Genomic DNA, 17,076 nt, shown 5'->3' with positions numbered 1-17,076 from the left:
CCTCATGGCGGGCGGCGGCCCGGGCGCCCCTCAGGAACAGAATCCACGGACCACGTCACGGGAAAGGGTTTAATGAGAGTTCCCCACGTTCAAAGCGTACAGCTCATTAACAGCCCACCACCGAACCGGCCCGAGGAAACACACAACAAAATAACAAAACAAAACAACCTGCTGCTGAATAAATACTTAATACACATTTTGGACATCTCGACGACTGGCTTATCAATCCCTTCGTTTGGTAACAGATAGTTCTGGATTTCACATAACAGGCCTTAGTACAGTTTTACTTCTGAAATTATTGTCCCTGCCAGGATTTTTCTGTCCTGGGCACAGGTGAGTGTGTGGCCTTGAAATAGACCTAAAAAGCTCAAGGAAAGGAGTGGGGAAAGCTGAATATCCCCTTTCTCAGGCACATTCTGATTGTGTACAAAAGCTCCTGCCAGAACTTACATGTTTAAAGCTATTCTGCCCCCATTAGAGTGACCCATCCCAGAAGAAGGGCTCTACCCTGACTATCAGGCAGCAGAAGCTGGAGACAGACTAAAAGGCAGATTTTATTTTTTTCCTAAGGACAATCACTCTATGAATTTACTGCTTGTGAAACACGCTAGCCTGGCATAATGGTGTCTGATAAACAGAGCTGGTATCGCACAGGCAGAGAAGGTTTCTACCCCTTCCCTCTCTAACCACAGGTCTAGACCTATTTTTACTCCTCTTGTTCACCACAATCTCTCAGCACTTCCCAGCCACTCATTTCTATCAGCCTTGACCCCACTGGAGAAGTTTCTGCAATGGAGCGTTTTGGTTTTCAATCTCAAATAATAGAAACACTGAATAAATATTTCCTTTAAGAACCAGAGAACAGCTCTTTCCATCTAATGTGAATGGGCCATCAAAGAAAATTATTAAAACAATCTCTGACAAATGGAATGAGCCCACCAAAGACCACTGGGACCTCTGGGTTGTTATCCAGAGACTGATCAGAGCATTTGACTATTGTAACATGGTATAGAACAGAGACAATTCCGCAGTGAAGCCCCCCCTGGCTGATGTAGCTGTTCCCAGCCTTCCCTTTCTTAGATTTAATCTACGTATTGACATGGCCTGAATTTGTGTGGCTATGTGTGCTGCTCTTAGCTGGAGAAACAGAAGGCAGGGGGGTATTTATCTCTTCAGTCTAATCCCAGAGGTAAAGCATCATCAGAGGATCTTCCTTTAGCTAACCAGAAGCACCTATGTTGCCACTGCTGCTGCTTTGAACTTTGTGATTTGCAAGGATAGCAAAGAGGTAAAGAATCAGATGATCTTCAGGCTCTTCCAACTCGGTTTCATTTGGTGTCGCACTTAACTTCATGACTCCTGGAGTCAGCTCCCTGATTGGTTTATATTTGGAATAATGTCCAGGAATTATTGTCTAACATCCGGTCCCACATATATGCTGTGGATGAAAACAGGCTTCCAGCTTGTAACTTGCCTCCAAAAAGCTGGATTTCCAGTCCAAAAAAGCATTTTTTAAAGCAAATCAATCACTGATGAAAGTTCAAGTAAATGGCACTTTCAAGAAACAGTGGATGAGGAGCAGAATCAAAAATGAAGGCACAAAATCTCCTTTGGACTTCTACAGCAATATTCCTAGATATTACCTGCAGTATCAGAGAGGGAGATCGTCCAGTAGTGGAGTCTTAGAATATCATTAAAACTCATATTAAAAATCATATAAAAATCAAGTCCAAATATCCTTGAACAATGCCTTAGAAACTCTCAGCAGCATTCCCTGTTTCCACTCAAAGTCAGCAGTGAGCAGGGCCAGGGAAAGGTCCTTCCTGGGAAGCACAACTCTAGGGGTCAAGAAAGGACACTGCGATGTAGCGCGTTCCTTTGGTGGTTGGAAGACCCTCATGGTAGTGGGTCAGGCGTCCTGGGTGCATAAGGGTCCAGCCTTTTCTTGGAGCTCGAATGGAGCAGTTGTAGCGCAGGAACCGGCAGCCTCCTCCCTGGTGGGAACACAAGAGACACATCAGCTTGGAGAAAGCACCTCAGGGAAGGGGTCCCTGCCTTCTGACAGCGCTTCTGAAAATGTGACAAGGTGCTTGGGGAATCTCCTGTGCTCTGATGCGTTCAAAGATCTCTTTCCTAACCTAAGACAGTCATTAATTGTAATCCCCATGTGGATCAGGGCAGGGTTTTCAGCTGCTCTGGGTGCTGTGCTGCACTCCTGACCCCCTGGCAGACACTCACCTCATAGTCGATGCCAACCCTGTTCAAGGCAATGTTGATGGTGAAGGTGGACGCGTCGTGGTGGGGCATTAGGGATGGCTGCTCGTCAGGTTTGTATCGAACCACAAAGGCCAGCTCAAACTGGGTCTGAGAGAGAAGAGCAAAGTTCAATCTGTTAGAGGGCTGCAGTGGTCTGTGGCTTCTGAGCTGCAGAGCAGGGTGTAACACTGAAATTGCATCCCACTGCTAGAGGAGAAAGGCAACAAGCAGGCAGAAGAATGTCATTGAGAAATTGTGTATTTCCTGATGCACGTCCTTTATGTCACACTGCAGGATCAGTCCCTCTGTACTGTGTGTGTGTTACTGGAGGATTCTGGCAGTCTTGTTACAAAGCTGCAGCTGGAGGAGGTGCTGAGCTGATCATGAGTTTTGCTGTTAAGGTGGACATACCTTGGTGTAGTATCCTGGGTACAGTTTCTCTGTGATGGGTGCAATATAGTCCAGAAGAAACTTATACCATTCTCTTTCAAAGCCAATTTGGTTCATGTGTATATCAATAGTTGGGACATTCTCATATCCTCCTTGTATTCTGCTGTCCTGAAATAGAATCCACAGAAATACCAATAAAGATGGGAACCTTGGAGTTCAGGAATGAAAAGTACTTGTTCCTGCTAACTACAAATAAATATTATGTTTGTTCATCAGAATTTGCAGGATGGAAAGCTCATTTCAAACTATAATTAAACTCTAAGGGAAACAATATTACCATCAGAGAAGCTGAACACTCTAAGTTCAGAGGACACTAAAGAGGACTCAGAAAAATCAGAGTTAACCAGGAGACAAATTAAACTATTGTCTCTATTTTTCTCATTAGGATCTAATGCCTTCCCACAAGAGGCACTGCAATCACCAGATATGCACAAAAAGTGTTGTGGCCCAGAACTCAAAAGAGCTCCTGCTTTTACTTACCGTGTTGTCACCTGTGGACCACTGGCCATAATGTTCCATTTCTTCCACCAGCTCATCACAGGCAGTGTCAGTGAATATGGGGAACCAATAAACATCTGGGCAGGGCTGCAGAGAGCAGACAGGTGAGAACAGCAGAAGCAAGGACAGGTGCTTGAGGCAAAAGCAGTAAGGCTAACCTGAGTGTAGACTAAGTGGAAGGAAAATAAAATATTGAGGACAGAAATTTGTCTTCTGATTTATGTGCCCCACTTCCACTTAAAGAGAGCTGGAGATGTACTTCTACTTCTAGGAGAATGACTTGGCTCTAAAAGTACTTTCCAGGTCATGTTTCCTGTGCTGAACTGCTTTATTCCTGAGAATTACAGTAAGTGATGATAAAGCATTGTCCTAAAGCTCATCTCCCATTCTGATGGATATGAGTGATGTTTTCTTACCATTTCTACCAATTTCCCTTTCAGAGCTGCCGTGTAGTTTTCATGGATGTATTTTTCTCTCCAGTCCTGCAATTAGAAGCAAATCAGTAATTTCTGTGGGGGCCCTGCTTAAGGAGGTAATAAAAGGCCAGGCACTCATGCAAGCAGTATTTCACAGGCTTTGAAGATCCATATGCTATGAATCCCAAAAACATGTTCTCTTTACACTGTGTGCTCCTCATCCCACCTGAGAGTCACCATTATTACAAAGCCTGGACTTCCCATAGTGCTGAAGCTAATATCAGCTCTCCCCACATTGCTGCGCCTTCTGAGTAAGCAGGTTATCTCACCTCAGGATTGCTGAATATTTGCCAGAGGTCATTGTGGAGGTGACTTGTCTGGTAATTCTCCAGGGACAGTATGTGTCCAAACTGATGCTGGTTTGTCAGGTACATAAAGACACCCTGCAGAACAGAGAAAAATAATAAAGGTCTCATATTTCTGAAAGCCGCCATGAAACCAAGCACTGGACAGTTCTCCAAGCTGTTCATTTACTCATTCTTCCTCCTGTGGGTTTTCAGTTTTATTTCCAGCCTGGATATGAGAAACTCTGAAAGGTTACAGGAAGAGACAATAATTCTGTGTCCAGTCAGCTAGGGCTGGAAGCAGAGGAGAGCAGCAACTGTGAGTTTAGGGTCTTCCTTCTCACCCTGCCCATCCCATTTAGAGCAGCCCTGAAAAGGCCCAAGAACAAAAATGTTATCCACGTTTAGTGGTCCACAGCTACGTGTGGTTTCACAGCAAGACAGAAATCCCATGCTGTTGTAAAGTCTGCACTGTACTGACTAGTACCAGTTCACCCTCTCCCTGCCCTGGCAGAGCTGAATGCCTTGAGACTAATTAATCCTGTCCCCTTCATCCTGGCACGCAGCTCTCCCCTGCCAGCCTCTCTCCTTGACTGACCTGATTGCGAACGTTGTGGCAGAAAGCCATGTCAGCATCCAGCTTGCCACTGTGGAACAGATCTGCCTGGTCAAGCTCCGAGCGCAGAGCCTTGGCTTTAACCATGTAAACACTGCTGATGTAGGGAACATTCCAAAGCCCACTGAAACACAGCAGAAGAAACGAGAGACTTGAAATACCACTAAGACAGATACTGCTGGACTTGACAGGATGACAGACAGCACTGCAGCATCAGCCAGGCTTGCCTAAATGAGCCAACTCAGAGCAATAGGGAGAAACCATAGCAATAGAGATTGACGTTCCAGAAAAAATCACTTATACTGCCCACATCTTTTAAGCTGCACAAATGCTTGTCCACTGTGAAAGCAATGAATTGCTATTGTGTGTTTTTGCTAGGGACGTAATTAATGGCTTGAATCTCTTCCCAGAGAGATCAACATATTTTTTCCAGTGATTTAAAGAAATAGAACCAGCCAAAAGTGCATAAGCTGATTTCCGTCATTCATTGCACATACAGTACAGTGGCCTATAAAAAAGTGGGTCCATCAAGAATATGACTAAATCAACAATTCTATTTTGCGAATCTTCTATTCAAGGATCACCTGGTATTTCCTGAAGATTCACCTGACAGAGATTAAACAGCACTTTACAGGATTTTAAGGATCACACTAACTATAATCCCAAGGTGGGAAAACATGACATGAGTAAGATGAGATGATTTCAGCAGTCAGCTGAACTCTCAAACCCTTACTGATCATAAGAAAATCTGCCCCAAGTATGTTATTGTCTCTGCTCAGGGGAAAACATAGAGCAGCTTCCAAATGGGAGCAGAAACTTCTCTTCCATTCCTATACACAAAAACATTTTCACTTTCTGGTTCTCTGACATTAGTTTGATGATAATGTGCTGCAGCAAGCTTTACGTTTGAGGGATTATATGGGTGAAAATCTCTCTTTGCATACTCACACTCTCCGCCTTTGAACAATATCCACATAATCTTCCGAGCGGGCATAGTATCCATCAGGGCTCAGCGCTCCCCAGAAGTTTGACCACAGCTTCTCGTGACGGCTTACCAGGGGAGCAATCACCAGCCTGGAAGCATGAAGGAAAAAGGAATTGCAGGACAGGAGGTTACCAGAGGAAGAAAAGAAAAATATTTACAAGCCATGGTACTGTAAGAGCTATTTCCTCCCTCACTTACAGAGTTGCTGTTTTGTTAACTCTGTTGGAATGAAATGCCACATAAGAAAGGGTAAATATGGTACCAATCTCCTCTCTAAATGTACCCTGCACAAGGTCAGTTAAAATCCAATTTGTTCTAGTGACTATATAAAAACAAAGCTAAGGATGATTTACATCCCCTACCTAAAATCCAGGGATTACAACTACAGTGAAAAAACCCCAAAACAAACTATATAAGAGGTGTTTGGCTAACATCCCATCTCTGGCACAGCTCTCCTGGTTCCCTGCACATCTCAGGGAGATGAGTTCCTCATGTGAGATGACCAGTAAGCATTGCTTAGACCAAAGAACTCACTTGTTCTGCTCAATCAGGATCCTCAAGGTCTCTGTGTTCTTCAGAACTACCTCAGCATCCAGGCTAAAGTAATAGTCACAGTCAGGATCTTTCCTGCACAAATCCCTACAGCCAGAGAAAAGGAAAGTCAAATACTAAACCAGAGGAAGACAAAGGACAGAGCACCAAGAATTCCTTCACCTTACAGTCTAAAGCTCTTCTGGGTGCTCAGAGAAGTTTGGTTTAATGTAACAACCCAGAGGGCCAGCATAGTGACAAGCACATCAGATTCAGTATTTAATAGCAGATACAGAGACACAGCCAAAATCACATTTATCAAACTGTTTCTTCAGCTCAAACTGAAGAGGTTCTCATTTATAACTGGCCCAAATCCACACCTGAGCTCAAACCTCCTGATCACAGACAGAAAGATACTCTCTCACTAGTTCTTAGTTTTGCTACAAAACTCCTCCTCTTCAGAGATAAAAGTGCATATCCTTTGTGCTCTGTGGCTGGGTATATAGATGAGGGCAGGAGATACAGGGTTATCCTGCAGAACAAAGGATCAGTGAGAACTTTGTTTCTGGAAGTGGACAAAGTGAGGTGGTATGGAAGCTGATTTTTCCCCAATATATAAGGGCATCAGTTAATGCTAGAAAAACTGAAAGGGTGACTGAAAAAAAGAAAAGCAATCACTTGGCAGGGATAATCCTCAGAAAAAAAAGTGCCTTAGTTTGGACAGGGGATGTCTCTGCTGGCTATCATGTAGGGTGTCTCCACTTACATGCCCAAGTTACGTGCCTCAGCATTCTCCACCTCATCATCTGGTCCGATCACTTTGACAGCGAGATATTCTTTGCCATGCTCTTCTACAAAAGAGTCTACCTCCATCAAGTGATGTTCCTCCTATTCCAAAAGTAAGGGAAAACAAGATGGGCTCATCCAGACAACTCAGCCACCTTGAAAATGAGCTGGGCAACAGCTCTTAAGCCCACTTCCACACGTTTACAGCTGGATGGGTGTCACTGCAGGTAAGTATGTGATCTTATGGGTGCCATTGCAGATAAGCACTGTGATTACACAGCCTGGAAGTCTACCCAAGGTTGGAAAAGTGTCTAGAGTAGAGGACAAGGACATTTCCCCCACATTCGCTAAGATCATCACAAGCCAACTTCACTTACATGGTTGTGAATGAAGAGCTGGATTCGTTGCTTTGGGTAATGAAGGTTACGAAGCCGCAGGAAAAACTGGGAGAGGAATGGGGTGGGCTGCTCGATGAAAATGCCTATCAGAATCATTGGCAATGCCTCATCCTACATTCAGGGACAAGGGGAGAGAAGTGAGTCATGTTACACATCACACACATAACAATTGTAAGACCTGTTTTGAGAGCTTTGAATAGACACAGCAGCCTTACCTTAAACCCCACGAGACTTCGCAGACCTTCATCACACACCGTGCAGCCAGTCTCAAATGTCCATATTTGAGGAATGTAGTTTCCCAGGTAGTTCAGCTGCAGCTGCAAAAGGCAATTTGCCAGATTATGCATTGCAGGGCAGGGGAGTTTCTTTGTGTGCACCCCCACTGCAGGATCACATTTCAACTTTGTTTGCCTTCTCCCATGTACTAAAGAATCTGAAAAGCATGACAGCCTGAGGGTCCGACTACACGTGGGTCTTGGAGCCAGATTCATCTTGCTGCTATGGGCCTGGACTGCTTACTGCTTCTCCAGTGTAAATGCACACAGCGAAAGTCAGTATATATGGAGGCAGTAACCTGATCCATCAAGCCTAAAAGGTCACTTTGCAACAAACACAGGCCAAATCTTTCTCTCAGGACAGTCCACTTACCTTGGTGGGTCCATTTCCGTGGATCACCACAGGCAGAGTGTCATATAACAAGTTTCGTGCTCTCACTCGTGAGTTTTCAAATTTCAGAACTATCTCATCTGGAAATGACATTGTTATCATGTTAAGGCTTTTATTGATAATCAGAAGCACAATGCCTCATTTATACAGAAAAACTGCTGAAACATGAAAGTGTGGACAATGGATAACTGTGCACAAGTTGATTAAGGGCTACAGACCAAGTCTTTAAAGGAGAAAAATATATTCAGAATGATCCTGTGAAGTAACAGGAGGATGGCTGGGAAGCTGGACAATGACTGGAAACTGGCAGAAGCCATACTGAAAGATTCTTTCAAAACTGGTGTTGAAAAGCTGTGCAGTGAGGAACAGCTACTGATGACAGGAACAGCTATTGATGGGAGGACTCAGGCCCTTCTCTCCTAAGTGTTCTATGCACCTGAAGTCTCTTTGTCACCCCTCACAAAAGTCCATCCTCCTGGCAGAGATCATCCAGGATGTTGCCTCAACACAACCATACAAAATCCTTTGGAAAAAAGGCTAGATACAAGCTGCTGTCTACAATTGATATAATTAGCACAGGACCCAAAAACTACACTGCCATTATCACTTTTTACTTGACCAGAATAAAGATGGAATGGAGCAAGACTGAAAACATTAGGCAGCATTGACAGGAGAGCAAGAGAATCTCTCTTGCCAGGACTAGCCAAATCCATCATTAGGTCAGGTCAGAAGCCTGGGACAATCAGTGAGTGTTCACAGGCATATCTGTCCACTCCTCACCTCTCATGGATGGTTCTGAAGCAGAAATACAGGCAAGCCCCAGGCAAGGCTCTGTGTTATTACTTGCATTGGAAATCCCTCCCAGTTTCAATCCCCAAGGCTAATGCAATCCAACATGCCTGGAGATCAAAGTGGAAAGGAGGTGTGAGATGAAAAACCTGACCTGCATTCACTGAAGTGGAGAAGGAATTGCAATGAGAATGTAGTTGGTCACAGTGGAATTGTAAACAAATCCCAGAACTCTGGCAGAGACTTTTACTAAAGCTTTTTCTGTTGGGACAACCATTTCTGAAATACAATCCCTTCAGCCATAACTTTATTTCTGGTGTCAACATGCAAGCTGCATTCCAAGGAGAAATGAGCTTCCTTCTTCCATCTCACCTAATGCTCCATTTAGGTTTTGGAAGATCCGGCTTCTGTGGTCTAGACTGATGTTGATACTTTCCTTTAAAAGAATTAGATAAATAACCTTAATTAGAACACAAAAGGCATCCATTCTTTACATGCAACAGACCCCATGCTCAGTGAAGATATATCCCATTCCTATAGTCATTTGAAAACTCTCCTAAGTCTGAAGCCTTAAACATTCCCAGATAATCATATTTCATTCAAATCTGGGACAATTCACCATTTTCTAGAACAAGTTAAATATATTCTATTAGGCAAAACTATGCAAACCCCCCTCTACCCCCCTTTTAAAGCTGCTGCGGGTGTGTCAATAAATCTGCATGATGTGAATGAAGTAGACTTACATATAAACCCCACAACACATATAATGCACAGGAATGCCAGATAGCAAAACCATCTGCTGTGAAAAGTGTCTTGCCTTCCATCCACAGGGCAAGTGTGACCCCAAGCATTGACCCAGGTACCAGTGTCAAGCCAGAGGACAGTGAGGTGCAAGATCAGCTTGTGCAATCTTTGTTTTTATCCCCTGCTGCAAGGCACACTCTGACTGAGTGGGACTAAAATGCAGCTCTGACTTAACAGAATTCTGTGTCCCTGCAGGCATCTATTAAGAGTGATTATTGGAAAGGACAGCAGGGTGCTAACATCCACTGTCTGAGTGCCAAGTGAGGGGGATTACTCAGCCCTTGTGTGGCACAGGGCCAGAACTGCAGATGAGAATATTAAAGGCACTGCTCATGTTAAAGTATCACGGGCCATTCTCAGATTTGGGGAACTAAAAAAGTCCAGCTGTTCTAAATTTTCTACCAGCCTTGCTGGTAAAAAATTGCAAGTCTCTCTCGAATTAGTCTGATAGAAGTTCCCTGTTTCAAATATTTCCTTTTGATTTGTAAATTGCTGTTACAGTTTGAGTTCTCCATGCATTTGGTGTGTCCCCAGGGACAGACTGGCCTCTGTAATGCACAACTGAGCAGGGACAGCAGAACCGGAATGACCTGTGGGCTGGATGGTCTGGACAGTGCACCACACAGTGCTGGGTTTGCAATGCTGCTTCCAGAGTCCATACCAGGCTTCTGTAGAGTGTAACATGGCATGTTCCAAAATGTACTTCAGTGCTAGGTTGGAGATCTCTGAGTCAGCACGGCACTCTGCAGTTTCACATCCCCTGGGAGGAGGCTGGTTAGTTCCTCCACACTCAATGGCCTTAAACACCAGCATCTACAGATAATGGTGTAATCCTCCAGTAAGACTTGTTTTCAGACATCTCTCTTTGCATGCACATTTTATACTTAAATATAAAAAATGCTAGTAACAGAAAAGGGGGAGGGGACTCACTAGAATGCAGATTTTCAGAATCTAGATACACCTACTCTTTTTTCTGGATCCAAGAAGATATTTGTATAGTAGAGCTGGTCACTGTCATCATCCTGTCCTTTCCACTCCTCCACAAGCTTCTTCAGGTTTGGAGCATAACCTATGAAGCCTGTGGGAATAAGTATGACGAGGTGTTTCAACTCAGATAATCAAAAAATGGAAGTACTCCTGTATACATGTACTTTCACTCTCACATGAAATCTCACTACACCCTGTGTTGCTGCAGTCTCATCAACTTTCAGTTTGCTTTGCCACTTCTCCCACGGGTCAAATAGGAGGAGAAAGCTGAAAGCAAGCTCTGTGTCTCACCTCCAGAACCCAGGAAGCGCTTTCCGTCTCGCACCTGAGGATACTTGGCTTCCAACTTTCTGTCAGGATAGATGTAATTCTCTGCTGAGAAAACCACCTTGCTCTTGGCTTGTTTGAACTTCTTCAGCAGTTCTGCGGGGCCCGAAGCAAAGAGCACATCATAGCTAGAGAAAGAGACAGATAAAAAAGGACAAAAGGAATGGAGTCAGAAAAACATGTCAGTGCGAAAAGTTTCTAGAAACAGCTAATTCTTTGGGAATCCCTTTCTTTTAGTTCTGTTTAACAGTATTACTTTTTTTGTAATGCAACTAACTAAAGTGTACTCTTATTCCTATGCTGGGCATATTAAAAGACACTGAGACTCCAACTCATCCTTTTCTCTCTTCACAGCTCTGGCAGACAAATTCTTGGCTCTCAGGATGTGCTGCCGCCTACTTCACCTTATAAAACAACTCTGGTAAGGAAGGCCTGCCGAGTTCCATAGCAATTGTCTGCTCATTCTCTGCAGACAGAGGCAGCCAAATTCCACCGTGGCAGAATCAGGTGCAACACTATCAGTTCCATGCAGGAACTGGCATCAGTCTGTTCTGATCAGATCCTTCCAACTTCCATGGATGCAGCTCTAAGTGATTCCCAGGAAACTACAGAGCATTCAGGGAAAACAAAACAAAACAAAACAAAACAAAACAAAACAAAACAAAAAAAGGATCTGGACACATTTTTCAAAAGCAGTTGATTTCACAGTTCATTTCTTCTCAGTGAGAACCTATCCAAACAGCCAGCAGATTCAGTTTTTTGGCAAATTCTTTGCAACCATTACCTTTCTATGAAAAGGATGATCAAGTCCTCTTCATCCACATACTGCTTCAGAGCTGACTTCAGGAGACGGACCTTCTGCCCACCTCCACTTGGCTGCTGGTCATCTCCACCCTGCCACTCCTCATCCAGCCCCAGCACCTACACAGCGACAGGCACACGGTCACCTCCACAGGGCACTTTCCCAGCAAGGCTCACAGGAAAGAACCACAAGCCACAAACTAACTGGTCCTGATAACTCCCAGTCCAAATCACAGCAGGAATCACAGCCCCAGGACAAAGGGGCTAGGCAGCCTTTGATCCAGTCTCTGGGCTGGACAGTCAGTGTCACAACGTAGCACAGTGACAAAGCACAGGGACAGAAGCAGCTCTGTACTGTGTATCTTGGCAGTGCAATGGAAAATGCCATGAGGCTCCCCTGAGCAGGAGTTATGGATTCATCCCAAGCCAGGACACTGCAGGAATGACCCAGTCATGGTATTTCTCAGCCAGCTGAGCAGGTGTGTGTTCTCTCTTGAGCTTTTATTTAACAGCCATGGGGCCAAGCCTCACCCATTTCACAATTTGAAATTCCCTTTGACCCACCACCATGCAAGCTGCCAGACATCACCTGGACTTTGTAGTTGAAGAACTGGGCTGATCTTCTGAACCGTTGGAATCCCTCAGTCTGCTTGGTGGCAACAGTCAGAACCAGCAGTTTTTCTGCACACAGGGGAAAGCACAAGAGATACTCAACTTGTGTCGTTTCCACAACCTGCTGCTCCACGCCTAACTTGATTGTGGGTATAAAATGAGAGATTATGTAAAGATACGATTTCATTGCCTGAGTTCTGAACTAAAAAAAAAAAAAGAAAAAAAAAAGAAAAAAATGTATTAAGTGGGATTTTTGCCCCACTAGTGAAAGCTACAATTCTCTTCTCTCACACAGGGTACAAAGGAAATTAAACTTGAAGATAAAAAATAGAACTACTACAAAATGCCCATTTGGAAGTCATCCATTTAATGCAGTTTTTACTTTCTATTCCCTACAGAGCTGCTTTTTGCCATTCAGCATTGACCAGACGTAGGGAAAACCAAAATTACACTAAATTATTATTCCCTCTCCATGGCTGCTTCAGCTTTCTGTTGCATTCCTGAGGCACTTCCCAGTTTTTCATACATAGTCAATGTGAATTTAATTGTGCTACAATTTTCATTTACATTCTCCTCCCAAACTTTTCATTTCTCATCCCTTAAAAATTATAAAACTAAATCCTGAAGCTCTCTTTCAAAAATTCTCTGTGGTACCCTGGAATATGATTTTTATGTGGAAGTTCTGGTTTCCTCATTGCAATGATGAAATGTTATACTTCACCTTAAGTTTTGCTGAAGTAGGAATTTGTATAGGCTCTGGCAACAATGCTTAAATGCAAATCCTGGCCATCTGATTTAAATATCAGAAAATACCAGGAAAAACTGAAAGCACATCTTCTTGGCCTAAGCAGGCTTATTTTGGAACAAGGATTTCTTTCAATGGATGTACCAGATGTATCTCTCTCATGTACCTGTGAAACTGATAATCTGTCTGGTCTTAGAGAGGAAGGATCTAGAAGCTGGAGTTTTAGATGACCAGAGAAAGGCAGCAAAAGTAAAAAGGAAATGTAAGACTCCAAGTTAAGAAGAAAGTAGATATTCACAAAGAAATTCCTCAAATCCTTTACCTGCATCAGAATAAGAAAGAGAAGAGAGATTGAGAACAATCATCAGGTCAGGTCTAATTGCATTTATTAGACATGTGCACAAAGTGATAAATAAAAGAATATGAATCCTATATAGGTGCAGTTTTTAGACATATGAAGTGCATTCCTAATCTAGCACCTCCAGCCCAGTCCAATGTCTTGTGACCAACCCAGTCAGAGGGAGCAAACAAATGAGTAAAATATGTATGTCCTCAGGGAATATGCTAAAGCCATTAAAGTTTCTAGCCATACGATTGCACGAAGAAAGCCGTGACAGCTTTATGAGGGAGCTCTGAGCTCATGGATTCTGAGAAGGTGAGGATCATACTGCCAGGAGGAGGGGGATAAACATGGATTTGCCAGAGAGGAATGTAGACAACCCTCGAATTCTAGTACATGAGGGGAGAAAGCATATGATAATGATAAGAGAATGAAAGAAGGAAAGAAAGGATCCTGACTGCTATGCAATTATTTCAGCCCAAAATCTCAGACATCTCACATTAAATAAATCACTAATTCATTTTCATGCTGCCAGCCCAAGAAAGCCACACACTGTTTATGACTCGACTGCCAAAAGTTTCCTGGACAGGATGAGCGCTAAAGGCTCACACAGGACAGGAAGCGGTGTCCTATTTCTAAAACAGAAAAGTTCTCCCCATACAGTTTGTGAACTCAGAGGAGCATGAAAAACCAGCACAAAGACCACTCTCATCCCCAGCAGAAGTCCAAGGTACAGATTCCCTGTGGGGTAGGACACGAGAAACACTAAGCTCAGTTTCTGTTCTAAGAACTCTCTGCAGCAGCGAGGGCTTTCCATCCCATGAGACATTCCTTCAGCCCAGCACTCTGGAAGTTTGTGCTGAGTTATGTTGCCTCCACTCCTTCTGCTTTAACCCTTTCTTCTCTTTCCCAAAGATTTTGCTGAACGCTGATGCAGCTGATAGGTACTTTCAAGGACAGAGCATTAAACCCTCCTACTTTCAGTATCACATGCAAACTTTTCAAAACAACCTAAACAGATTGATGCTTCCCAGTTTCCCGTATCAGGGAAATTTCCATATGTAGAAATGCTGTTCTGCTAAGCTGGGCCTCCTGGGCCCAAAGGCTCCCTGGGCCACACTGACAATTAGGGACTGTATAAATCCATTTAATAATAGCATGGCTGCAAAATACAAACACAGGGTAGTTAACAAAGCAAGCACTGGACTCAGAGCCAGGGGAGCTGGACTGTACTGCTGGTTCTGCTATGCAACAAGGAGCCAATCCTGCTATCCTTGTTTTTCCATCTGTAGAATGATAAGAGAACATTTACCACTTTTGTGAAGGTTTTAGAGCTCTACAGATGAAAATGATTCTGTAAGAACAAAGCACTGGAACAGGAACGCTGATGCCAAGATCACAATGAAATGATTCAGTAAACTTCTGAGTTTTTATAGAGAATAAAATTCAGAGACCAGATGAGTTCAGTAACCAAAAAAAAAAATTAAAGTTATTTACTTCTGCCCTAAGTCTACAGGGAAAGCACAGCTGCAGCTGCATTTTAGGACAAGGAATGAATTTATCCCTAGGCTGTGATTTCGGAAATCTTACTGTGCCACTTCCTGTTAAGATAGTGTCTAAGAAAATACCATTAATATGGGGATCAAATAGGAAACAAACCTGCACAATTTAACAGTGGATAATATAATCTCTGTATTACATTTACAGAATATTATTTTAAAATTCTAACTACTACAAGTAACTATGCTGAGAGCTTTTGCAGAGATCTTAAAGAATATCTGAGAGAGGAGACAGGTATCGTTACTCTCACATTACTCTGGGGAAGCTGAGGCACAGGAAAGGTGAAGCATTTTCTCTTTGAGCCATGCCAAAAGTGATGGGTTCAGAAAACAGCTAATTCTAAATCCCTCTTCCTAATCAATTTACTTAATTATCTTTCCCAGCCCTCAGTTTTATATCTCTAGTGCACTCTAAAACCTTACTAAAACCATGGAAGATTTGGGATGTGCAAGGAAGGCAGGATAGCACAGAGATTCTTTGTTTTAATTATGCCACTGTAGCCAAAGAACTCCCAACACCCCCACAGATACACATTGACTGCATGAAGTAATGTACCTATATAATAAAGGTACTTACACCAGAATCACACTGCGAAGGGAACTATTCTACATGACAAGGTTAAATCGCATCCTAATTGCCACTCCTCTAATGAAGACAGAGATAATGATCCAAACTTCTTGGCAGAGTGACAGTTTATGAACCACTTTGTCAGTGCTGCTGACATTCTGAGGCTGCCCTAATCCTCTGCTGTTCCAACTACTCCAAACCTTCTACCAACAGTTTACGGGGGCACAGACTGATGCTATTTTAGGAGCATCCCTGATCTTGAGTCACAGTGTGGCCAGTCTGGGATCAAACGCTCTCCCCTTTACCTCATTCTTGAACCGCCTAAGTTCAAAAGCAGGGAGGGGCTGACCCAGGTGGGATGCAACCCACGGGACCGAGAGTCCTTCACCGGGACGAAATTACGTCGTCTCACGAAACTCCGAGCTGTGAGCTGCTCGAGGTGCCGCCCAGGGGCTCACACTCTGCTGTAGGCTCGGCTCGGGCAGCGCTCGGGAGCGACACCAGGACGCGGAGGCCAGCAGAGGCACCCGGGGCGGCTGTGCCCGTCCATCAGCTCGCCCGCCGGCTCCCCGTGCTGCCGGTCCCCCCCGTGCCCCGAGCAGCCCCCCCTTACCTTCCTGCTGCGAGGCACGGCCAGCCCCCGCCCCGAGCAGCGCCAGCACCGCCCAGAGCAGCGGCACCGCCGGAGGCACCATGGAGGCGACTTCTCCCCGGCCCGCGATGCGGGAGCTGACCCTGAGCGGGAGCGGCGCCTGCGGCACGGACCGGGCGGCTCCGGGGCTGCCGGAGCTGTGCCACGCACCAGACCCGCCCGGCGGAGGAAGCGGGAGGCGATGGCTCCTCCTCCCGGGCAGCCCCGGCCCCCGCTGGAGGCGGGCGGGCGGCGGGGCAGGGCTGGGGGACGGGGCAGGACGCGCCGGGGCTGCGTGGGAAGAGAGCGAGCACCGAGCCGAGGAGCTCCGGGTTTGATCCCGGGTCTGATCCCGGAGCTGCAGCGGCTTTGCCGGCGGTGCGGGGCCCAGCGGGATTTGGCTGCGCGGCCCTGGGACAGCGGGCAGTGCGTGTGCAGAGGGGCAAAGGGGCATTGAGCAAACGCCGGTGTAGGAGGAGAGGAGTCACCCTCTGGCCAGCTTCAGCCACTGGCGGGCTGCAGCTGGCTGACACTTATGGGATAATTATGTACAAAAAGCAAATCAGAAATGGATTAGAATCTTATGCACAGCTCGAGAAACCTCATTGAATACTTTCTTCATACCTTCCTCCTACCTGTCACCCGCTATGTCCTTCATGAACACAAAATCTGCAGAGGTTTTGTTTCCTGCACTAACTGGTTTTCTCTGGCCATATACACAAAGGTCTTTAAGCCTTACATTAATTCCTGTGGCCTTGTGCTGGGCTTTCCTGCTGTAGCCCTGATCACTTATCCAGGCATCCTTTTCTATTTCATTCTGTCTTTGAGAACAAGCGAAATAATCCTGTCTTAGAAATTTACACTTCTTAAAATTAACACCTGCTTTACGGTCACTTCCACACTGCAGAAAATGTAAGATTTAGATGTAAGGAAACCCTTTTGAGCCTGCAGGACACCAGATGAGGGG

At 44.8% G+C, this 17,076-nt stretch overlaps 1 protein-coding gene across 1 annotated transcript; it reads right to left on the bottom strand.

Moving 5' to 3' along the window:
• Positions 1-52: 52 nt before the first annotated feature.
• On the bottom strand, positions 53-16,249 carry PLOD1 (procollagen-lysine,2-oxoglutarate 5-dioxygenase 1). The gene is made up of 19 exons (XM_040084721.1): positions 16,092-16,249; positions 12,244-12,335; positions 11,638-11,774; positions 10,818-10,981; positions 10,505-10,617; positions 9,108-9,171; positions 7,929-8,026; positions 7,496-7,597; positions 7,260-7,391; positions 6,863-6,984; positions 6,100-6,204; positions 5,529-5,654; positions 4,563-4,704; positions 3,950-4,063; positions 3,621-3,686; positions 3,187-3,291; positions 2,668-2,814; positions 2,239-2,364; positions 53-1,994 (listed from the first exon to the last, which is right to left on the bottom strand). Exons 1-19 carry the CDS (start codon positions 16,171-16,173, stop codon positions 1,839-1,841), a joined length of 2,193 nt encoding a protein of 730 aa, XP_039940655.1. The 5' UTR covers positions 16,174-16,249; the 3' UTR covers positions 53-1,838.
• Positions 16,250-17,076: the final 827 nt, after the last annotated feature.

The sequence above is a fragment of the Hirundo rustica genome, chromosome 22 (genome assembly GCF_015227805.2).
Source record: "Hirundo rustica isolate bHirRus1 chromosome 22, bHirRus1.pri.v3, whole genome shotgun sequence".
NCBI classification, from domain to species: Eukaryota; Metazoa; Chordata; class Aves; order Passeriformes; family Hirundinidae; genus Hirundo; species Hirundo rustica.
This window is presented reverse-complemented; position numbering and strand designations above follow the sequence as displayed.

Bases quoted from the DNA above. Each gene is read 5' to 3' on its own strand.
- PLOD1 (XM_040084721.1), bottom strand. From the start codon at position 16,173: ATGGTGCCTCCGGCGGTGCCGCTGCTCTGGGCGGTGCTGGCGCTGCTC. The intron at 5,655-6,099 runs GTGAGTTCTTTG...TCATGCTTCCAG, and splicing joins ATCCTGATTGAGCAGAACAA to GCTGGTGATTGCTCCCCTGG. The intron at 1,995-2,238 runs GTGAGTGTCTGC...TGTTCCCACCAG, and splicing joins GGGTTGGCATCGACTATGAG to GGAGGAGGCTGCCGGTTCCT.